General features: G+C 38.9%; 1 protein-coding gene across 2 annotated transcripts; it reads left to right on the top strand.

Annotated features, from left to right (window-relative positions):
- Positions 1-320: 320 nt before the first annotated feature.
- LOC122559376 lies at positions 321-21,939 on the top strand. 2 transcript variants are annotated; one of them, XM_043708828.1, is made up of 6 exons: positions 321-640; positions 2,420-2,559; positions 4,008-4,161; positions 5,795-6,023; positions 11,515-12,255; positions 21,062-21,939. In XM_043708828.1, the coding sequence occupies exons 1-6, from the start codon at positions 380-382 to the stop codon at positions 21,070-21,072; spliced, it is 1,536 nt and encodes a 511-aa protein (XP_043564763.1). In that variant the 5' UTR covers positions 321-379; the 3' UTR covers positions 21,073-21,939. The 2 variants fall into 2 exon arrangements, with proteins under 2 accessions (XP_043564763.1, XP_043564762.1); XM_043708827.1 differs by having other exon boundaries at positions 3,993-4,161.
- Positions 21,940-25,356: the final 3,417 nt, after the last annotated feature.

Here is a 25,356-nt window from a genome sequence, read left to right as displayed (position 1 = left end):
ATAATCCAGGAGATGACAACACATGATCTTTCATCTTCAATTGTCCTTCCCTCTAGACTCCTTGTCATCAGTTACCCAACATTTCCAACATCACCCATCCTCACCTCCACATGGTTTCACATTGTATCCCAGTTTTGACTTTGGATAATCTGAGCAGGTCACCTGAGGATCAAAAACATCCAATCCACCCCTATGTAAACCAATGCCTGATTAGTTACACAATTAAGGCTTTTGCAAATCTGAGTAACTTAACATATTTTTTTATTTACCTTTTCACTAGGTTGCAAAATACAGTGACAATTTGATTGATTGCAAACTTCAGGCAGTAGAGAAAACTATCCCATGGATCAAATCTTTGGAGTGTCAAACTGGTAGAAACATGCAACGTGCTTTAGCTGTTGCATTAGATGATCCAGCCACAGATGCAGTTTGCCTGATTACAGATGGGATACCTGACATCAACCCGCAAGAAATCTACACTATGTTGACATATGCAGCAAAAGCTCGACCGGTACACACTCTATATGTGATGGGACGTCACAGCAGATCTGAGGCTCATGAGTTCTTGGAAAAGATAGCATGGCAGACTGGTGCTTCCTTTCAAACAGCAAGACTCAACAGAAGTGATTCAACAGAACAAGTGGGTTTGAAAATGTCTAAAATAATGATAGTAAACTGAGGATTTAATACTTGTGGTGTATGGGACTGTCTTTTACCATCTACAATAGCAATCTTTCAATAATTGCATTACAATTAGGGACATGCTAAAATTTGTGTGTAACAAGATAGCTTATTTCCAAATATGTAATAAGGCAGTTCCATCTATTTTAAAAACTTAGGTTTAAGATAAGATCAAAAGATATTAACAGAAGTTTAAATAATTTTGTATTTTGTTTATACTCCCAAATGTTACAGCAAAAGTACTAAAATTAAAATGTAAATAAACAACGTGGGCGGCACGGTGGCACAGTGGTTAGCACTGCTGCCTCACAGCGCCTGAGACCTGGGTTCAATTCCTGCCTCAGGCGACTGACTGTGTGGAGTTTGCACATTCTCCCCGTGTCTGCGTGGGTTTCCTCCGGGTGCTCCGGTTTCCTCCCACAGTCCAAAGATGTGCAGGGTCAGGTGAATTGGCCATGCTAAATTGCCCGTAGTGTTAGGTAAGGGGTAAATGTAGGGGTATGGGTGGGTTTCGCTTCGGCGGGTCGGTGTGGACTTGTTGGGCCGAAGGGCCTGTTTCCACACTGTAATCTAATCTAATCTAATCTAATCTAATATCTTTAAAATTGGACATTCATTCAATAGATCCACATTGACCCTCTGAAGAGCAACCTACCCAGAGCCATTCCCCTACATTTACGCCTAACTAATGCACCTATCACTACAGGCAATTTAGCCTGGCCAATTCACCTGACCTGTACATCTTTGGATTATGGGAGGAAACCCGCACAGACATGGGGAGAATGTGCAATCTCCACACAGACAGTCACCCAAGGTGGGAATTGAACCCTGGTCCCTGGTGCTGTGAGGTAGCTGTGCTAACCACTGAGCTACTATGCTGCCCCAATACTTCTCTTCAAACTGAAATTATTTTCTAGAATTTTCCACTCATGTTTATCATTTTGTGTTAGTTGTGTTTGAGATTCATATGGTTTAACTATTTAAAATACGTTAAAGATATTAAATAATGGCAAAGTGTAAAGTTTCACTTGTGGTACAATTACAACATTTAAGAGGCATCTGGATGGGTATATGAATAGGAAGGGTTTAGAGGAAAATGGGCCAAGTGCTGGCAAATTGGAGTAGGTTATCTGGTCAGCATGAATGAGTTGGACCGAAGGGTCTGTTTCCGTGCTGTACATCTCTATGATCTATATCCTTTTGATCGTTTTATTCTGGGGTTGATGGAGAATTTTCAGTATATTGCTCATAGTTTACTAGATTTTAGGCTAAAGCTTTTGCTTGCACTTGAATATGGTAGTAGAATTCTATGTATGCCACAATCTCATAACTTCATTCCACAGTATCAGTGGAAAATTGCTAAAAAGAAGCCATTATAGTAAAATAATGCATCAACTCTTACATTTTGTTTTGAAGTAACTTTATTTCTGCAGTGAGGATTTCATAACATGGGTCCCAGTGGAAGTCTGTGGAGGCAGAGTGATGGGGTTCTTTACAGAGCACTTAGCACCCTTTCTCATGGACCCTTTCTCACTGTACCTAATCTAATACTGAGAGCTTTCTGTTGTGCTCACTATCTTTTCAATAGGGATTATTTGACATCAATATTTAGGACAACAATGATAGTTATTGTGATGACTACAAAGTCAATACATTTTTAAATATTTATAAGAATAAAAATTGAAAATGATATTACAAGGCTTCCTAACAACAGTCCTGGAAATCTTATCATTTGCAGCTTATTCCAGTCTACCAATTCAACTATTCTGACCCAATGATGATAAACTCTACAGAACCAAATTGCTGCAACTTGGTTGCTACATTGAGTGGAGATCCCTACAGCCCAATCGGGCCATTACATGTGGCTGTGCCTTTCAGGTATGACATTATGAGGAGCAGCATGGTGTTTATATTCTACCCTGAAGAGTTTGCCTTCTTATCAGTTCGAATATCTGATCAGTAACAAAATATTGGAAAAATGTTGATTGCTATCAACAATAACAGCAGCTTGCATTTATGTAGCACCTTAATTGTAGTAAAATGTTCCAAGACACTTGACAATAGTAAATATCAAACATTATCTAACACTGAGCTTGTGATAATGGTTTATTTCTTTAATATATTGTTATTATTTGGAAGTTTGGATTTTAAAGCAGATGAAAAGCAATTTGGGCTTTAACTCTGTGAAGATTACATTTTTATAACAAGTCAGAAAGTCATTTGTGAAGGGGCTTAGATAGCTTGTCAATTATGTGATTAAATTACTACATAAACTTCCTGGGGAGTTAATTGCTGAATTTTTACAATACCAAGTTAAATGATCTGCTCAGAAACAAATGGTCAGGAGTCATTAATAGGTTGAGTTCAGAAAAAAATAAGTCATCCTAACAGGAGGGTAGTTTATAGTTTGTAAGAAGTGAAATAAAATCCAGCTGTCAGGATTAGAAAGAGCTGGTAACCCTTGGTAAGAAGGAAATCTTAAAGTTAAGGTCAGAGATATAATTCTCTGAGGTTGAGTGACTGGAAAGGATTTTGATGGGAACAAGATTTTAGTCTTTCTTTGTTGATGTTTATAGTAAGATCTTTCAAAAGTGTCAAATTATATATAGGTTAGTTTTTATTTCTTTTATGTACTCAAGTTATTTTCTTTTGTTTAAAGAACATTAGTAACCTGTTACAAATACGTTCAGTGACTGGTCACCAGGATAGCCAAACTGCAAAAATGAAACTTATGATGTATTAAGCTAGCTTTCACTCCAGGACTCTGACTTGTCCAATATTACCATTCGCTGGGATTATGACAAGGTGCAAAAGGAGACAGTAAGATGCATGGCCAAAAGCACAATCAAAGTAATAGGGTTGAGCCCATCAGAATGCATTGGACTGTTTAATCTCCTTGAGGATTATGTAGTTGTCTTCATTGCAGCACTACTAGAATTCTGTTTTTTGGATTGATTACTGATCTTCTGACAGTGGAAATCCTGATTGTATTTCACAGTTAGTACTTAATGTAGCCATGACCCAGGGAAGTGGGTTAGGACTGGGATGACTAAAAGGGCTGCTAGAAATTTTGTCCTGCCAGGTCTACAGTTCTCTGAAGAGGGGAATATGCCCCAGTGCCTAACTTTATAGGAGAAGGGAATCATTTACATTGCAAGTATTTGCATTAAGTCAAACACAAAATTTTGGGTATTTTTCAAACAATTGGCTGCACGCAAAAGCATGATCAAAAATTTACATTTCAACTATTATTTTTTAACTAGTTACTGTGTATTCTGTATATATTGTCTGTACCTGTCTTACTTACACAGGCCTCTTCTATGTAGCTGGAGTACATTGCATCCTTGTGATGTGAAGGTTAATACAAAAGGAGATTTAATTGATTCCTATGCGGGAGAGCTGATAAGGGGAGCTCGTGTTTTGGCTCGAAGGGAAAGTGATGGATATTATTACCTGGGAAGACTTGCCCAAGAAGTTAAGGTGCTTGTTTATGATGTTTCTTTGCCTCACCATTGTTATGCACCAGACCAAACTTTTTCAAAATATATCAAAGAGATAGCCAAGACACTAACTTTTATCTAATTTAAAGGCAGGCATAAGGTACTGTGTTCCAGATGTAATTTGATTGGTCCACTATTAAGCTTTGAACAAACCATACATTATTCTTACACCAAAGTCAAAATACAAACAAAAAAAAGTATGGGCATAACCTTAACTCTATTGAAATACTTAACAAAAAAAAACAAATCATTAACCGTTCCAATATATCACCATAAACACACCTCTGGTAAAGGCAAATTCAGCAAAACAGATTGTCTAATGTGCTATCTCTAGTCCAGAGAAAGGAACATCAAAATAAACAATCTAGCAGCAGAGAAACAACTCCAAGTATTAGCTGCAGCGAAGAGAGCTGTATCTCACTCCCAACTGAAATCCCAACTTCAACTTCAACTGAAAGCTAAACTAAAACCTTGGGTTTGTGTGAGCATACATTTTTTTTGTCTAATTAAAAAGAAACACTCCAGGAGCTCAAAGCTATTAACCTGCTGCTTATGAAGCAGACATTCCAGCACCACTGGCAACATCTCTCTGCCAAAACAGCACAGAACAAATCCCTCTTAAAAGCACAGTACTGTCACTCCATGTTGATCATTATTCATGCTCCTGACATTGCAGTCCCTTCCTAGGATCTTGGTTGATATAATGTCTTGTTAAGATTAGACATCGTTTTTCTCATGTGTTCTTGAGATGCAGAATTCCAAACCCTTTCCAGACAGATGGCATGATATTCTTTTACTTTTTTTCCTACATTACACTTTCTAACAACATGACTCTAACTTAGTCCACCTAAATAGTATCCATCAGTAGAACAGTGGGAAAAGGTAGGTGTTCCTTTCAATCTCAGATCAATTTTAGATATTTCAATGTCGTGAGAACTCTCTATTGTATATGGCCAGTGTTGCTTACAATCTGCAAGTTCTTTAGTGCACTTTTGCTCTTTATTTTAAATCTAATGCTAATATTTAGCACTTCTGTTTTTTGATAAAGCTCCTAATTTGCCATTCCAATAGTGGTCAGCGTTTTTTAGTTTTCTGCTATGAGGAAAACTCCATGTTCTCTGCAGAAAAATATACATTGGAGATTTTGATTAACAAAACTGTCAGCTCATGATTAACCTCTGTGACATTTTCAAGCAATTTTTGAATTGGTGCATTATTTACCAGTTAAACCTAAAGATGAGATTTATCTTCTGACAATGCCAGTCAAAGTCTTGAGCCTAGAAAAGAAACCATTGAAACTATGAAATGTTATTCCATCTGCTAATAAATTGTTGACCTGCCCTTTCTTTTCAAATTAACTGCCCCCATTGTCATCTACAGAACCTTTGTGATTAGCCTATAATATGTTTTTAACAAGTAAACATGTATTTTATATTGTTTAAATAACATTGAATCACTCCTCTGAACAACATAATTATTCTGTTACTATTCATTCTGAACTGCCACATTTACCTTTTTATTGAAACTAGAGATTAGAGAAGAAAAAGTATCCTTTAAAGATGAAAATAATGGCCAAACACTATCCATGATGTCTGATGAACTGTTATATTTAGGGATTTCCAAGTCGATTCTTGGTGCAGTTCGACAAAGATAAGAAAATAAAGCGAAAGGCCTACTGTTGCATGCATGAAACTGCCCTTTATGATATCATACACTATGAAGATGCTCGAAGACACGCCATTGGACCTGGATGCAAAGTCTTGGCACCATGGGAGATTGGCATGAACTGTTATGGCCCAGGAACAGTGTTACAAGGAAGGGAGGAACGGGGATTAAATTCAGGTAAAGAATTTCAACAAAACACATAAGAAATATGTATGAAATGAATTTTCTGATAGGTGATTTTTGATTTCAGTAGTATTTTAAACACTATTCCATTTAAGATCCCACATTAAGATAGCAACCATTGTAAAGAAATACCCCACACCAGGCATCACATTTGTTGTTAGAATGAATGAGAGAAAGATTCGCTTTAAAAAATAAGTTTCAATTCCACACCACTTCTTACTTCTTAATTCTTTTTAATCCTGCACCACAAAGACATCTAATGTACCTACTTTGGAAGAAATAGATGGACATAGAACAATTAGTGAAACCTGTCAAAATCTAAACCAATTAGGTTTTGCCATAGTCAACATCAAACAGATATGGAGTCAGCCCTAACATATATTTAAAGTAATACAGACATCTTTAGCATAGGAGACAGCTATTTGGCCCATTGTGTCCAAGCTAGTCAACAAAGATCAGACTACACAAATCCCATTTTCTAGCTCTTGGCCCGTAACATGAGACCTGTAATGCCATGGCAATGCAAATGAATATCTAAATACTGTTTAAAATATTATAACCACTCCTTTAAACAGTATGTTCCAGGCTCCTACCATCCTCTGGGTGAAAACATTTTCTCAACTCTTCTCTTGACTGATTACTGTTTACTTTGAATCTTTGCCCATTGGCTATTGACCCCTTGGCTACCGGAGAAAAAGCTTTCCTATTCACTCTCTTTATGCCCCTCAATCTTACACACTTCTCTGGGACACCCGCACCAATCAACCACACTGTCCTGTGGCCCAACATTTCAACTCCCCCTCCCACTCTGCCGAGGACATGGAGGTCCTGGGCCTCCTTCACCACCGCTCCCTCACCACCCGACGCCTGGAGGAAACTTTCTCCCCACCCCCACCCTCCTCTCATTTATCTCTCCACCCTTCAGGCACTCTGCCTGTATTCCTGATGAAGGGCTTTTGCCCGAAACATCAAGAAAGATTTTACTGCTCCTCGGATGCTGCCTGAACTGCTGTGCTTTTCCAGCACCACTAATCCAAATCACACTTCTATCATGTCTCTCTGAATCTTTGCTGCGTCAAGGAAAACAACCTTTAGCCTATCCAGTCTCTGAACATAGCTCAGACTCTCTAGCCCAGGCAACATCCAGGAATGAAAGCATTCCCTTTGAATTTTGCCTTGGCATCCTTATCATCTGCCCCTCCTTCCCCTCTGTCTACAGCATAAAAACCACCATTTTCCAGCCCCTTTCAGTCCTAAGGAAGAGTCATATCAGATTCATAATGTTAAAACAGTTTCCCTTCCATAGATGCTGCCAGATCTTCTGTGTTTCTCCAACACCTAGCTTTATTTCAGCATCCTACTAAATCTCTGCACACTTTCCAATGCAATCGCATCCTTCCAATGTTGTGACCAGAACTGAGTCCTGTATTCCAGTTGTGATCGAACAACCATTTTATACAGTTCCAGCATAACCTCCCTACCCTTGTATTCTGTACTTCAGCAAATATCCCATATGAATTCCTTACCACCTTGTCTATCTACTCTGCTCCCTTCAGGGATTTGTGGTTATGCAATCCTAAGATCAGACTGCCCTTCAGTATTTTCCAGCACCCTACCATAGTGTCATCCCTTGCCTTTTTAACAAAACAGAAATTGCTGGAAAATCTCAACATGGCTGGCAGCATCTGTGTACAGACATCAGAGTTAACATTTCAAATCCAGTGACCCTTCCTCAGAACTGGAGGTAGCTAGGAAAACGTTGTTTTTTATGCAGGGGATAGGGTAGGAGGAGGGGCTAAGGAGTAAATGATAGGTGGAGATAGAGCCCAAAAAGAGAGAAGAACAGTTGGACAGACAAAGGAATGGAGACTTACCAAAGAGATTGAATAGTTGCTAATGGGAGACTCACTATGGGCAGTGATGATGTCCTTTTTTGTTACATTAATGCTAGTTTCTTTGATTAAAAATTTTGTGTATTCATCATTCCATATTCCTGTATTCTTCTTTATTTTTAACCTGTGAGACAGCAACTGAACAAGTAAATTTATTAGCCATTTTTCCTTTAAACTCCTGTCTCTGGTGCCATTAACATTTCTTTAATATTTTAATTAGATAGAATAATGTCCTGATTGTTTATAATGTAAATCTAAATTAATAATTGCCTTATATTCTATGTTCAGTTTCATTTGAGCTTTTTTCCATGAATAGCTTGCTTAGTGTATTTCCCTTCCCTTAACCTTACTTAAGTCTTTAGTATTTCAAGAATCTATGTAGTATTTTAACTTATTTGCTTAACATACGTAGATGCGCAACCATAGTCCAGCACAACACAACTGACTGAATCTATGATTTGAAAGTTCAATACTGTCAATACAATTCCTTCTGAACCTTCCATGTCATGTATCATCTTCAGAACCTTGTTACTGAATTTAGGACAATTCATTATACAACAATACTTAAGAGTCTCATCTGAGACATCTGTTTACCATTTCCCAAGCATTCTTAGGGTTCATTCTTCAGTTGATAATTCCCCAATTCCTGTTGTCTGTCATAGCTGCCATCCTTTTTGATATAATTCTTTTGTAGATGCTTGCAGCCCATAATGGTATTTTTAGACTATCCAGCCATCATTGAACTTTCCACTTTTTGTGTTGCTACTGAATGCTGCATTTCAGACATTGAAAGCCATTGGAAATGAATGTTTTCCTCGGAAATGTTTAAAAGCTTCTGACATTTGTTCAAAAAGTATATTTTGTCCTGAAAATTTAATTCTGGTTAATAGTTGGAGTCTATCCATGTTAAATGCCTAAGTATAATGCAAATAATTATGCACTAAATTAGCAATCACCAAATAGAAGTTTTTCATTCTTGCATAATGTCTACTAAATTCCATCACCTTTTTCTTACCATCCAGCTTTCTAAATTTATAAAAATCTGACCATGTCTCAATACATATATTAGATTGTTTTCTTATAAATTTCAATAGAATTTCCAAACCTTCTTCAGTGTCCAATTGTTCAGCCTCTAGCTCCAAAAATACTTTACACCTGAATGTACTTCCAATAGGAAACAACAATGCCAAGGTCATACCTTTCTTTTCTCGGTGTAGACATGACCCATATCCACATATCCATTTCATTTTTCCATTCACTTTAAGGTTCAGTTTCAGAGAATGTTGGTTGGAAATCATATCCTGAAACTTAACGCTTCATTTCACCCACTCTCCTCCAAACTACCTTTACTTACAACTTGCAGTTTTAAAGAATTCATAGTTTCCAATCTCAAACTTTAGGCAACCATACTGTATTCCCATTATTAATAGCTTCTGAGCTAATCAGAGAGGTAGAAACCAAGACACACAACTTCACTTTGTGAAGTGAGTTTATTGACTTGCTCAATCTTTTAGTCTCAACCAACTTGATGACCTTGATGCCTCTCGTTTATAAACGCTCAAAGAATTTTAATAATCACCATCTCTTTCTCTTAACCTGAACAATGACATTAACAGACCATAGCAGTGTGATTGAAAGATTAACTCCTAGCTGGGAGTTTTAAGAAGAAGTTGGCATGCCCAGCTCAGCCACAGCCTCCTAAAGTTTGCAGTATATTTATTACCGGATATCTATGCCTGAGGTAGAGTTGATATGCTGAATTCTGTTGACATTTCATATATAGTTTGTCAATTTTCTGCTGTTCTTCTTGGTTCTCCTCAGATAGCTACAGTGCTCTTGAGGCATTGAATCCAGTCCAGAAATGAGACAGAAGTTTAGAGGTTTTATCCTGTACTTATCAGTTCAAATATTCAATGCTTTTGTTGAGGCGAGTCTCCTGTAAGCTTTAAAACCCACTGAACTTTCCCTTTAATTACCAATTGTACATAAAACTGCACACACTATTCTGGTTGTGCACTAACAGATTGTTACGGAATTATCACCATCTCTTTCCGTTTGTTTTGTTCATAAAGGATGCAGGGATAATTTCAGTAATTACGATTCAGTTAATTTAACATTGGTGGGGAAACTTTGAGAAACAATAATCGAGAAATGAAGTAACATGAGTTAATTGAGGAGAGCCAACACAGATTTAAGAGAAATTAACTAATTTGCTGGAATTTTTTTGAGACATTGATGAATGTAATATTGTTAATGTGACTTCTAAAACAGGCCACAAAACAGGCTTGTGAGCAAACTCAGATTTCATCGTATAAAAGATGCAGGAGTAATGCGGATATAAAATTGGCTGACTGATAGGAAATAGACAATAATGGTTAATGGATTTTTTTGGGTTGGCAGAAGATTTGTAGTGGAGTTCCCTAGGGGTCAAGATTGAGACCTTTCCTTTTTCTGCTATGTATTAATGAACTAGACCTTGGTGTATGGTGATAATTTCATCATTTAAATACAGTACAAAGCTTAGAAGAATTATAAACTGAGGGATAGTACAGAGTCCAGAGCTTCAAAAGATCATTGATAAGTTTGTGAAGTAGGTGGATAGGTGGCAGATGAAATTCAATGGAGATAGGTGTGAGGTAATGCACTCTAGTACAAAGAAATGGAGTGATCACATAAAATAGAATTATTCTAAAAGGAGTGCAGGAGCGGAGAGATCTGGGTGTTTGTGTGCATAAGTCATTTCAGGGAGCAGGACAAGTTGAGACAGCAGTTAATAAAGTAAGTAATATCCATGGCTTTATTATTAGAGGTATAGTATGCAGCAACAAGGAGTTTATGCTGAACCTGTGTAAGACACAAGTTAGTCTTCAGCTAGAATATTGTGTGCAGTTCTGGACATCATTCAGAAAGGATATGAATGCACTGGAGGGGGTGCAGAAAAGGTTTATGAGAGTAGTTCCAGGGATAAGAAAACTCAGTTATTAAGCTAGATTGGAGAAGTTGAGGCTGTTTTCTTTGGAGAGAAGGAAGCTAGCAGGAGGTTTGATAGAAGTTTTCAAATTATAAAGCTGAGGACAGAATCGATGAGGAGATGTTGTTCCCATTCTTAAACAGTCAAGGAGAGGAGGGTGCAAATTTAAAGTAATTGCAGAAGAAGCAAATGAGAGGTGACAATAAATGTTTTCTCTCAATGAATAATAGGAATCTGAAGTGCACTGCCTGGAAGAGTGGTGGGGTAGGTTTAATTGAGGCAGTCCAAACAGTATTAGATGATTATTTGAATAGACAAAATGTGCAAGGTTCTGGAGAAAAGCTGATGAATGGTTTAAGTTAAAATATTCTCTGAGAACCCGTGTGGATATGATGGGCCAAAAGACCTCTTTCTGCACTGTAACAATTATGGTTCTGTATTGCTACATATGTGTTCTTCTTTTCAGTCATCTTTCTATTCACCCTGTCATTAACTTTACCTTTATTGTTGTTAACACTTAATCCTCAGTTGAGATATTTTTGCATAAGAAAACAGTTGCAAGTTCAAAGTAACCTGAAGGCAAAACAATAGGAAAAGAACTGAAATCTAATTTTGTTTGTAGATCATGTATGCAGAGAAGTTTTAATAGTGAATTTCTGGAATGGCAGAACAGAGAAAATTCATCCTGGAATAGCTGTATGGATCCCTGTGCTCCAGAGTCAGCGAATCATTTTGGAACTCCAGATGACCACCACAGCTAAACAGAAACTTCTAGAAACTTACCCTGATTATCCACAGATTGTGCCACCCGGGTACCCAGGATTACAGAGTAGTGTGGAGCCTATGCATCATTTCAGGGGCCTTTTTGATTGCCAAGGCATTCATTCTGATTGCAGTCAAGCAGTGTGCTGGATCCCTGATAACCCACCATGTTCATTGAGCCCTGATGGAATATCTCCTGTCATGTCTGTTGCCTCTAGAAGTGGACTCAAAGATGAAAAGGTCCCTGCGATTGACCTGACGAGAAGGAATCTGAATCAGAAAGTAACAGAACAACTCGCTCAACATGATCTACCTGTTCAGTCAAAATCACTAATGATGAAAAAGAAAGGTTTAAATGTAGTATTTGATGGGATGGGAAGCAAGACTTCCCCTGGCAGGACCACTGACAAGACAACTTTAAGGTGTAAATCTGCTAACCTGATTGACATTAACTGGAGTGAGCCTACAACTGGAGGTAGAGCCTTACATGCTGACTGTGGACTGTTTAATCTTCATCAAGGCAAAAAAGACAAAGTGAAAGAAAAGGATATGTGGACATCTGGGAAAAGGATCCCCTCAGTTCCTCTTCAGAAGAAATCTGGTGAGATATTGTTTCATTTCTGAGACTAATGCATTTCATTTATACTTGTAGCATATCCAGCAAGAATCCCATTGGCTATGTACTCTGACAGCTGTTTTTGATGGATCCTTTGATAAATGTTTCTCACAGTTAGATTTAGAGTTGTGTTCACAGTGTTAGAACTCCAATATCATGCCACTTATTAGCATTATCTACAAGAAATGTCAAGTGCATTCTTCATCGCCTGTTGCCATGCATCCAAATGTAAACAGCCCAGTTGATCAGAAATTGATAAAAACTCTTTGCTGATTTGGCCCCAGAAGCCTGTCCAATGCACTCACTTGGTAGGCCTTGATTACAGGTTCAAGCAAGGACTGCAGATGCTGGAAACCAAAGTCTAGGTCAGAGTGGCGCTGGAAAAGCACAGCAGGTCAGGCAGCATCCAGGGAGCAGGAAAATTGACATTTCGGGCAAAAGCCCTTCATCAGGAATAGAGGCAGGGTGCCTGCAGAGTGGAGAGATAAATGAGAGGGGGGTGGGGGTGGGGAGAAAGTAGCATAGAGTACAATAGGTGAATAGGGGTACGGATGAAGGTGATAGGCCTCCTTCTTTAGAGACCGCAATTTCCCTTCCCACGTGGTTAAAGATGCCCTCCAACTCCTCTCGTCCACATCCGGCACCTCCGCTCTCAGACCTCACCCCTCCAACTGTAACAAGGACAGAACCCTTCTGGTGCTCACCTTCTACCCCACCAACCTTCGAACAAACCACATCATCTGAAGACAATTCTGCCACCTCCAAACGGACCCCACCACCAGGGATATATTTCCCACCCCACCCCTTTCCACATTCCGCAAAGACTGTTCCCTCTGTGACTACCTGGTCAGGTCCACGCCCCCTAACAACCCACCCTACGTTCCTGGCACCATCCTCTGTCACCGCAGGAATTGCAAAACCCGTGCCCACTCCTCCTCCCTCAATCCCATCCAAAGCCCCAAAGGAGCCTTCCACATCCATCAAAGTTTTACCTGCACATCCACCAATATCATTTATTGTATCCGTTGCTCCGGAAGCGGTCTCCTCTACACTGGGGAAACTGGATGCCTCCTAGCAGAGCACTTTAGGGAACATCTCCGAGACACCCGCACCAATCAACCACATCGCCCTGTGGCCCAACATTTCAACTCCCCCTCCCACTCTGCCGACCTCCATCCCCACCTCCATTTACCTATTGTACTCTATACTATTTTCTCCCCACCCCCAGCCCCCTCTCATTTATCTCTCCACTGTGCAGGCAACCTGCCTCTATTCCTGATGAAGGGCTTTTGCCCAAAACGTCAATTTTCCTGCTCCTCGGATGCTGCCTGACCTGCTGTGCTTTTCCATCACCACTCTAATCTAAGCCTTGATTAGAGAGCTAGTGCTCCTAGCTGAAACATGTGGGAACCTAATGTAAAATGTAAATTAGGGTCCTAATTAGTTTTAGGACCAAATGTAATTCATATTTGTTACTTGTCTCCATTTCCAGCCTTGCATTCTGCCCAGTTCCAGATTCAGCGTTTCGTAAATTAAATCAGCATTACCCAGTTCAGTACCATTCCTGCCAAGGTGGCCAAATCTGGAGTTCAATCTTCACCACATATTATTCCCTCCCACAACCCTACATCCACAACCCAACCAATTCCTGAAATACAATTCACAGAATACTGAATTATTATGGAGGCCATTCAGCCCATCAGGAAATATACTTGAATTAGAGAGTATGAGCTATAATGAGAGGCTAGAAAAGCACACATTGTTTTCTCTAGAGGGCAGAAGCTGAGGGGAGACTTGATAGAAGTCTATAAAATTATGAGATGCATAGATAGGGTTGACGGTCAGAATCTTTTTATCAGAGTTGAAATGTCTAATACTAGGGGGCATGCCTTTAAGGTGAGCAGAGGAAAGTACAAAGGAGATGTGAAGGGCAGGTTTGTGACATAGAGAATTGTAACAGTCTGGAACGCACTGCCAGGGGAGGTGGTGGAGGAAGCCATGATAGGGGCATTTAAGGGACTTTTAGTTAAGCTTATGAATATGCAAAGAATAAAGGGATATAGACCAAGGGCAGGCAGAAGGGTTTGGTTTAATTGTGCATCATGTTCAGCACAACATCTTAGGCCAAAGGGCGCGTTCCTGTGCTGTACAGTTCTATGTTCTATCTCTGGACTACCTCTCCAAATAAGCATACTTTCTTTGTGCTATTCTTTTGTTTTGTTCCATAACCCGACACTGTTTGATTCAATAAATTTTCTAATGCTCCCGAAAGTGCATTCCCAATCCAAATAAATTGTTATGTGAAAAGGTTTCATCGGCCACTACATTTCCATCTTTTGCAATTTACTTTAAATCCGTGCTCCCTCAATCTTGACCCTTTTGAGTGGTAACAGTTTCTTGCTATTTACTCTGTCCAGACCCCCAGTGAATTTGAAAACTTCGACCAATCTCTTAGCCTTCTCAGTTCTAAGGAAAACAATCCCAGGCTCTCCAATCTACCTTCATATCTCAAGTTCCTTATTCCTCAATGCATTCTTGCAAACCTCCTTCTGCACTCTTTCCAATAGATTTGCACCCTTCCCAAGTATGGCACCCAGACTTGTACACAGTACTTCAGCTGAGATCTAACTGATGTCTTAAAAATATTCAGTTTGACCTCATTGCTCTTACACTCTACATGTTACCTACCTCTACTGCTGTGTATCCACATAAGATTTCCAGTGCTTCCACACAGCAGGGAGCAGGGTTAACACTGGTAGCTTACTCTGATGTAAACTGGGTTCCCTGATGTATTTTATGTCCAAAAACTGATCCCTAATTTGGGACGTTAAGGGTCAATTGTGGATGGACAAAAGGCTACAAATGTTGTGAACCTATTCAGGACGTTGAAAGTTTGGTGGGATGGGACATCCACCTACCACTTTGGCTCCACCTAAATCTTTGGAGTGAAGGATCCCCACCTGTGGTGGCACAATAGAAGCACCTACTCCATTTTACTGTCTAAACTCCACGTCGCATTCTGTCATTCCTAAAAGAGAACTTGAGGACAAAGATGTAAGTTCAAAATATATTTTTTCCTCAAATTGCAACCACAACCTCCACCAATCCTCTACCAAAACTACATTAGAACTTTCCCATAGACATTTGGAATGTTTAGCCTTAAACTCTGTTATCTATGTATTTAATGTAATGAACTTATTTGCTTTCTTCATTTTCCTCTCAAGTACCCTCCAGTCAACAGCACAGGTAGTTAAATCCTTTCCCAGGGTTTCCCACATGTTCTCTGGACATGTGAACCAGAGAGTCATTTTGAAAATGGATGACCAGACTCTGGAGCCTGATTATAGTGGTTCACAGGTGTTCCTTCAGCAACTAAGTCCTGAAAAGATTAATCCTGCTCAGGTATTATTAAACACACTGTCAGCTTGCAGAAGCATTCATTTTAATGTTTTATTTCCCCTTTTCCCCAGCAAGTTTTAATTTCCAATTTTCTGTGCAATGAGTTCCAAACTTGTTGTGGAAGTTGTTTTCCTAGTCACAGCCCCTTTCCCCTCTCATCCACTACCCTGCTCTTCTAATCTCACTATGGTCAGATTATCTTTAAACAACACTTTATTTCCACAGAAGTGTAGGAGAAACTTCTTTCAAACAACACTTGAGACTGCTTGGTTACCATGAGAACAATGTCTATAGAGGGGAAGCATGTCAAGGAAAATTGCTTTCCTGCAGCTCAATGCAACTTGACATTCTTGCATTTCTACCAGGTCAACTGCAAAAGAGGGATCTCAGCCTTACATATCCTATCATTCCACAAATCCCACTGTCTGACATTATAAATTGTGACAATGCTGCTCCTTTATGTTGTCCTTGTTTTTTTTTTCACAGGAGACTCCAGGGGGTCAAGGTTTAAAGGGTTTTAGGGCCAATTTGATTATAGCTAACAGATACTGCCTCTGCCAAAAGGTTTTAAAGTTTTAAAAACACTGGTGCAATAACAGGGGAGTGGCCAGTTCTCCTTGCTCGGCTTTTCTCTGGTTTGGTTTGGTTTTAGCAAGCAGAGTTTTTGAACCTGCTGGACCCAAAGAAGGCAGGTCTGTGCTGATCCTCCCTCTCTCTGACAACTCTCCTGTAAGAACCTGAGTTTGATCTTTCCTTATTTGCCAAGGGGTGTTTATGGGGATTGTTACAAGTGTGTGGAATAGTATCATTTAGTTGGGACAATCTGTTGGGTTCTCGGATTGATTAAGTTATTCTATATTCTGTTCCCTTTTTTGTTTGTGGTTCATTTAGAAATCTTGTAAATAAATGCTGTTTTGTTTAAAACTAAATGTTTTGACCAGCTGCATTCCTTCTGGAATATCCGCTTTATATGTGCTTTAAAAAACTAGCAAAGTTAGGGCCCGGGCTATTTTCTTGAAATATTTTGAGGGGGTCTGGCCTGGTCTGAAGACAAAATGCAACAGCTACATTTACATTCTTACAGTTCCAAGCAAAATCGTCGTACTCCATTTCCTCACTATATCTAATAGCTCCTTACAGGTCTGCTTTGGAACCAACCAATATTGAATCAAACAGATGAGTATTTAGTGATTAGTGACATGCAGCGACCATAGATACTCGCACATATCAGCCTCACTATTTTCTTGTTGAACTTAACAATACCCAGTTATTACCAATATTTAACATTCTTTAAAGAGATTCTTAGATGTAAGATTAAAATTGGTTCAATGATTCACAAAGAAGCAAGTTTCTTTTCACAACAAAAAGAAAATTACTGTGCCACAAAATAATTTGCATTTAGGCTTGTTTTTAAATGTTCATCAAGCTCATGGAAAATAGAAACATAGAAGATAGGAGCAGGAGGAGGCCATTTGGCCCTTTGAGTCTGTTCCACCATTCTTCATGATCATGTCTGATTGTCTAGCTCACCAGCCTCATCCTGTTTGGATGGCTGTTCACCTTGCAGCCCACTAGGACCATCCCATTTGTTAGTGCTTGATTGAAATCTGTGTCTATAGGTAAGACTGTATAATCCATAGTGACATTCAGACCCTCAGAATTAAATATTTTAACAAAATATTATTTATTTCAATTAGTTTAAATTAATAGTTTGATATACTTCCTCTTATTAACAAAAACATAAAATAATTTACAGAGATGCCAGTTTAAAAATAAAACATCTAATGTTAGCGACATTAATATATTATAGAACACTGCTGCAAATTCCAACTAATCTTTCACATGATAAACTTTCGATGCTTTACCCACTCCAAAAAAACGATGTATCATAATGTATGTATTATCTGTCGAAAAGAGATATAAATTGGTGTGAGTTTGCCTCTAGCATGGTGTTTTACCTGATATGGCAATGCTTATGATATCTCCAGTAAGATAAGAAACTGAGCATGGATACTATACTATTGAATAATCCAACAGATGTTTATTATAAGTAGCTCTTATGTACAATTATTAGTGCCTGGGCTAACCTTAAACTATCACATTACACAGAGCAGTATACTTTTCATAGAGTATCATGCTTCAAACAATTTAAGGTAAGAGGAGTATGGGATCTTTATACTTTTAGGTCACATGCTATGATGCAATGATGACATCATGACCGTGTCATTTAAAGGCATAGTGACCATGAAACATAATACATCATTAAATTGCGACTAATTCTTCTTTCTTTTGTTCGTATTTTAACTGTAGAGTAAAAATAAAGAATGGTTTTCTTAAATCCAAGTAGAATAACTAAGTGAATTGCCCAGTGCAATTTTGGTGGTTCTCTACCTACTCAGCTCATGTGTATTCTTCACTTTCCTTCTTCTTTGAAGAAGAATGTGCGGTGTCTCAGAATACTGAGGTAATTGGTTGCCTTCATGTTCACTTCTGAGCTTAGGTTGTGCTGGGATGGTAATCCTTTCTCCATCAATGTAGCAAGAAAATGCAGCAATGCATTGTGAAAATCTTATTTAGTTTCTTGATGATAATGATAATTGATTTTGATAGTAAGTACTGAAGATTCTGCTAGACTCTCTTGAATAGTGGGATAGCAATGTGATATGAGTCACTCATCACTTAGTTTACATATCTTGAAATGATAATGCCAGTAAACTGCAGTCTGTTTTCTGATCTAGGACACAAAAATTGTTAAGTCACTTAACAATAGGAAATTTAGAGAAGTAATTCTTCCACAAGAATGAAATTTTCCCCATCCACTAAGAATAAATCTGTTGCTGTTTTCATTCAAGGAGTGGATGAAAAATTATTTGCATATAGAGGCTCCGTCCACTTCTGGACTGATATGTTTAGCATCTCTCATATGCATGCATGAGTTACTTAATATCTTGATTCATTGCTGGTGTTATGGACCAGACCAAACCCCCTACAAATATATCAAGGAGATGGCCTAGACCCTAACCTTTTTTATTTTTAAGGCAAGTGTAAGGTGTTGTGTTCCAGATGTAATTCACTTGGTTATTCTACTTAGCTTTAAGAAAAACATTCTTTATTTTTACTCTACAGTTAAAATACAAACAAAATAAAGAAGAATTAGTTTAAATTTAAATATTGGAAAGCTTATGTAACTACTAAACAGCAACTGTATAGTAATATAGTAACATCCTATAAACACACCCATGGCAAAGGTGAATTCAGTAAAATAGATTGTCTTACATGCAATCTAGTCCAGGATGAAAGAGCATGAAGAGAAAATTTTGGCAAAGAGAGAGAGAACTCAAGCATTTTACTGTAACAGGGAGAGATGTATGGCAGCTTCAAAAACCCCAACAACTACAGAAAGCTAATCTAAACCCTTGATCTATGGGAGCCTGACTCAAACTCTTCATGCTGCTTGTACTGTACCACCTTTAAAAAAAACCCAAGACCCCACAGGCTGTTTACTTTATTGGTTTGGCTGAGAGGTGTCCACTCAGCACCTCTGTCTTAACCTCCTTTTGCAAAAAAAGGACAAAATACACCTCTTAAAGCCATAGTATTGTTTTACTAAACAGGATATAGATTTGTATGCTAGCTGTTTTATGCATTCAATACGCATGTATCTGTCATGTAACAAACATACATGGTCTTGATGTAATACTTTTGGTATTAGGACTTGCAAATGACTTGTCATGATATCCCAAATTTACCTCTGTACAGCCAAAATGAATTAATTTTTTCAGGTACTTCTTCAGTACTTTCAGGCCATCCTGTAGAATGATCTTCTGTAACTTTTGGTAATGGCTTTACTTCAACAGTTGACAATTGCAAGGCTTAAAATGCAGAGCATAATTCTATCAAACTCTCCTATGTACAGATACTGCATGGAGTTAATATCATTCCTGCTACTTGCCTATAAAGTATTTACATGGAAGATCTTGCATCTAAAACATTTGATTAATTATACCCCAAACATTTCTGGGATTTGTTCCCTTATTATAAATGTCAAATATTAAAATTATCTGTAGCATTTCAGTCCTCATTTCTTTTAGTTACAGCTCTACTTTCATATTGTCACCTGTGACCTGAATCTAAATAGTCTTACTAATTTGTTTCAGGCCCTTTCCTGAAGAAGGGCCTGTGCCCGAAACGTCGAATCTCCTGTTCCCTGGATGCTGCCTGACCTGCTGTGCTGTTCCAGCAATAAAGTTTCAACTTTGATCTCCAGCATCTGCAGACCTCACTTTCTCCTCTTACTAATTTGTTAACATTGTTTTCTCCATTTTCTGTTATGTCACAGATTGCATCCTTTGCACTACAAAACACTGCTGTAAAGGAATAGTTTTCTCGGTATTTTTCTTAGAATTTCTGACAATTGTTCGAGCTGTATATATTTGTACACAAATTTAACTCTGGTCAAATTAGAAGTCATTCCATGCTTGAGACTTTGGCAAATGTCAATAACTTAAGTACCAGCATTGGCTGGGTTGGGGGGGTGGGGGGTTCTAAATGAAATTCCTGCAGTCTTGCCTACTGAATTCCATTATGTACTCTTCAACATTACTGGCATATCTTTCTAAACTTGCCAAAAATCTGATGTTTCATCAGCAGTCAGTAAATCATCTTTTTGATAAATTTTCTTCATGTGAAAAAAGGAAGTTAACATTTTGTCCAAACCTTTATCCATGTTAAAATGATCAGACTCCAATTCCAAAAAGAAACCTTAGCTCTTATCTTGTTCCTGGATGATAACAAAAGTGTTAAGGCTAAACCTTGTTTCCTCTTTGTTAAAGAGGTAATCACAAGTCCTTAAATCTTCCACGGATCATAAGGCTCATTTTCAGAAATCTTTATATTTTGACTCAACAATCTTCTGCTGCTAATGTCCCTCTCAGCTGTTAATTTGAAATTTAAATTTCTCTTTAAAAGTTATGAGTCTTTATGTGAATCACAACACCTTCCAATAGATTCCCAATTCAATTACTTTCTCTTATAGTTTGTCCACAGGTTCATCATTCTCGTGAATAGTCGGATGGTGGGTGTTGGGAGGTGGGGCAGTTGGGGTGATGAGCAGTGGCAGAAATCGGGTAGCGGGGGTCTGTGGGGAGTGGGGATGAGGAGGTAGGTGGGGAGAGAGGTAATGGGAAGAGGTGGCTAAGGGAAGGGTGGGAAGTGGGGTGGGGGGAGTGCGGAAATGTAGGGTGAAGTTTGAGCAGAAACAAGGGTGGAATATTCTCATTTCCGACCTTGGTCAAGGGTTGCAAATCTTTTTATTGGTCTAATTTAAATTTATCGTTTTTTTTCCAATAAGTGGCTTAAGATTTTGTTAATTTCTTCTATGTACTTCCCGTAGCAACTGCCTGATGGACAAACTTCAATCATGAAGCAAATGGAGAAATGGCAAATTGGTGAACAGAAGATGACGGGCAGGAGTAGGAAAAGCATTTGCTAAGAACAGATTATGAGCGACAATGCAAAGGTTGCAGCTTACCTTCTGAACAAGCTGTAATGAGATTTCTGCTATTTTGCCACTCTATAAAATATCAATATCTCTTTGAAGTTCTGCACTATCTCCTCAAATTTTACAATTTTCCCAAGTTTTGTGTCATCCACAAGCTTTTAAAATTGTCTCCTGCACATCAAAATTGTTGATATATTTACATTTATATCTACTAGGAAGAGTAGGGAGGCTCAATGCTGATCGAACTTCCAGCCCCAAACATACTCATTAGTCATTACTCTCAGATTCCAATCTATCAATCAAGTTTGTATTCACATCACTGCTGACCCTTTTATTCCATGACATATAACTTACCTCATAGATTTGTTGTGCAGCATAACATAGAAAACCTTTCGGAAGTCCATGTACATTGCATAATTAGTTTCCATTTCATTAATCTTCTCTGTTACCTCTTCAAAAAACATCAGCTTCATTTTCCCTTCGACATCCATACTAACTCTTTCAAATCAATTCATATTTTTTTCATTTGCTTGTTTACTCTAACTGCAATAACTTTTTATGTGTTTGTTGGGCCATCATTTATTACCCATTTCTAACTGGTCATGAGAAAGTGTTGGTGAGCTGCCTTCTTGAAGCTCTGCAGTCCATTTGCTGTAGCTAGATCCACAATACCATCCGAGGGAGTTCCCAGATTTTGAACCAGCGGCACTGAAGGAATAGCAGTATATTTCCAAGTCTGGATGTTGAGTGGTTTGGAGAAGATCTTGCAGGTGGTGGTGTTCCCATGTATCTGCTGCCTTTGTCATTCTAGATGGTAGAGGTTGTGGGTTTGGAAGGTGCTGTCTTAAGACCTTTGATAAATGTTTGCAATGCATCTTGTAGATGGTACACACTGCTGCTACTGTGCGTCAGTGGTGGAGTCACAAACAATAATGTGGGCTGTTTTGTCCTGGAAGGTGTCAAGCTTCCTGAGTGTTCTTGAAGCTATACTCACCCAGGAAAATGGCATCACACTCCTGATTTAGACCTTATAGATGGTGGGTAGGCTTTAGGGAGTCAGGAAGACAATTACTCACTGCAGCACACTTAGCCTTTGTTCTGCTCTTATAACAACTGTACTTGTAGAACTAGTCCAGTTCAACTTGTAATTAATGATAATCCCCAGGATATTGATAATGAGGGTTTCTGTAATGGTTATGTCATTGAATGTTATGGGGCAATCATTAGGTTCTCTCTTGTTGAAAATGATAACCACTTGGCACTTGTGAAGCCAAAATATTACTTGCCAGTTGTCAGCCCAAGCATGGATGTTGTCCAAGTCTTACTGCATTTGAACATGGACTGCAACAACATCTGAGGTGTTGTGAATGGTGCTGAACATTGTGCAATCATCAGTATATCCAATGTTCAGCACCATTTACAACACCTCAGATTAAAGGAAGGTCTTTGATTAAGCAGCTGAAGATAGTTGGGCCTAGGACACTACCCTGAGGAACTCCAGCAGAGACATCCTGGAACTGAGATAACTGACCTCCAACTGACCACAACTATCTTCCTATGTGCCAGGTATGACTCCAATCATTGGAGAGTTTTCCCTTTGCTGTCCATTTGCTCCAGTTGTGCTAGAGCTCCTTGATGCCACATTGGTCAAATGTGGCTTTGATGTCAAGGGCATTCTCTTGGTAGAGCCCAAACTCAGCATCAGTGAGTATGTTATTGCTAAGCATGTGCTGTTTGATATGACTGTTGATGATTCCACCTTCCATCACTTTATTGATGATAGAGAGTAGACTGATGGGGCAATAATTGGCCAGGTTAGATTTTCCTGCTTTTTGTGCACAGGACATAGGTGGGTAATTTTCCACAATGTTGGGTAGATGCCACTGTTATAACTGTACTGGAACAGCTTGGCTTGGAATACGACAAGTTCTGGAGCACAAGTCTTCAGTACTATTGCCAGATGTTGTCTGGTCCATAGCCTTTACAGTCTCAAGTACCTCCAACTGTTTCTTGCTATCATTTGGAGTGATTCAAATTGGCTGAAGACTGGCATCAGTGATACTGAGGACCTCTCTTTCTAGAAGTTTTCCAACCATCAAAGTTAAACTTACTGGGCTGTAATTGCTGGCCACTCTTTACAAACTTTGAACAAGGGCATCCTGTTTACATCTCTTCAGCACCATCTCCAATCCAGGAATGATTGAAAGATAATTCTGATGTCTGTCATTTCCACACTAACTGTAATATCTTTGGATGCCTGTCATCTGGTTTTGGTGCCTTATTAATTTGAAGTCTCAACATCTTATCCAATATTTTGTCCTTATCAATTTTACACCCTTCTAGTAACTGAGTTTAATTATTATTTCTGCTGATATCATGGCCTGGGCAGCATAGATAAAGACAGATGCAAAATATTCATTTAATAACTCATGCCTCTTGCCTTAAAGTGTAGTTCCCCTTTTTGGTCCTTAGTCAGTCCTACTCTATCTTTCACTACTGATGTGCTGATAGAAGACTTTGGGATTCCTCTTGTTAGCTCCAGTCGTTTTACATAATCTCTCCCATGTATTTAGCTTGGTTGGCTATCTATGACCTGCAATTCTCCTGAATAAAATCTAGAAATGTTTGTCTCTTGCTACCCCTTACACTACCACTATCTTATTCCATATATGGATAATGAAAACCCCCATCATAAGTACTGTCTGTTTACAACTCTGTAATTTCCTTGAAGATTTGTTCCTCTATAGCCTTTCCACAGCTGGTGATCTGTGTGTTACAGTGTGCAATGTAATTGCATCCATCTCTGCAACTTACACTCTCACTACCTGCAACATCCTTGCATCTGTGCAAAAAGAATGAGAGTTAATATTTTGAGTCCAAAGACTCTGCCTTCTTCAGATTTTCAGCATCCACAATATTTTTCTTTTATATTACTACTTTAGACGTCCATCTTGCTAACTTTCTAAACAGCTCTTTAAATTCTGATTGCAGGACCACATCCCCCTTCCGACCTGTGTCATAGATACTAATGAGGGTCGTGATCTCTGGCTTTTTGACCTCCCCAGACAAAAAGTTCTGCAGCTGTTCTGTGTAATCCCTGACCCGAACACCAGGCAGGCAAATCATCCTGGAGTCACATTGATGCCATGATTGCTGAAATACCAGTGTGATCCCCTAACTAAAGAATCCTCAATCAATTCTGCCCTTCCAGTCTTCTTCCTCCCTTCCTGTACAGCTGAGCTACCTGTGATGTCAAGGGCTTGGCTCTTACTGCACTCCTTCAGGAATCCATCACCCTCACTGATATTCAGAATGGAAAACCACTTAGTGAGTGAAACTCTGGGGATTCCTGCACTATCTGCCTGCTTCTCTTGGACTGCCTGGCAATTACCCATTCCCTACTTGCCTGTTTTACCCTTATGTACCGTGTAATCACCTCTCAGAATGTGCTATCCTTATACTTCTCTGGCTCAAGGATGGACCTCAGTGACTCCAGCTGCTGCTCAAGCTCTGAAACATAGAGCTCAAGCTTGTGTAGACTAGCACGGACTCAACCAGGTCACAAGAACCATCTGTGATTTTCCACACGTCATTGGATTGATATCCCATTTGCCCACTGCCCAGCCTCCAATCTTCCCCTAATATGTACTTTTAACTTGCTTGACTTACTGTAACTTTAATTACTTTAACCTTACTCTTACACTATTAGCTACAAGCTGAAGATTAGCAAAATGTGGTATTTCTTTGATCTTATCAACAAATCAGCTCCCTCTCCTGTGCCTACAAATTCTTCCTTCTCTGTGCAAGATTAGAAATTTGTTTTTTCAAAATTACAGAACTGAAACACAGGCCCCAACAGCAACTACTCAACAACCAATCAAGTCACACCTGTGTAATGTCAGTTTTATACAAATTTTTCTTCTCGTGTTTTATCTGGAATCCACTCTCTCTCTCTCTCTTGAGATTTTAGGTGTCTCTGAGTCCTCCTCTTTCCACTCATGTAGTGCTGTTGACTATCTCTGGGCCCTCCTCTTTCTTATTCACCTAAGGAAACCGCTTCCTGATGTAACAACGTGTGTAGTATGTATTATTGTTTTTGGAATTTTGATTGCTTTCAAGCAGATTGATGTGAGTCAGTTAAGAGAAGGTTTTATTAAAAATTTAAAAAAGGCCTGCAACTCATCATG

Source organism: Chiloscyllium plagiosum, chromosome 19 (assembly GCF_004010195.1).
Source record: "Chiloscyllium plagiosum isolate BGI_BamShark_2017 chromosome 19, ASM401019v2, whole genome shotgun sequence".
Classification (NCBI taxonomy): domain Eukaryota; kingdom Metazoa; phylum Chordata; class Chondrichthyes; order Orectolobiformes; family Hemiscylliidae; genus Chiloscyllium; species Chiloscyllium plagiosum.
This window is presented reverse-complemented; position numbering and strand designations above follow the sequence as displayed.

What these genes read in the sequence shown, in the direction of transcription:
- LOC122559376 (XM_043708827.1), top strand. Translation starts at nt 380, where the DNA reads ATGCAACGTGCTTTAGCTGTTGCATTAGATGATCCAGCCACAGATGCA. An exon ending in CATGTGGCTGTGCCTTTCAG is followed by an intron (nt 2,560 to 3,992) that starts GTATGACATTAT and finishes TTACTTACACAG; the next exon opens with GCCTCTTCTATGTAGCTGGA. An exon ending in GACTTGCCCAAGAAGTTAAG is followed by an intron (nt 4,162 to 5,794) that starts GTGCTTGTTTAT and finishes TGTTATATTTAG; the next exon opens with GGATTTCCAAGTCGATTCTT.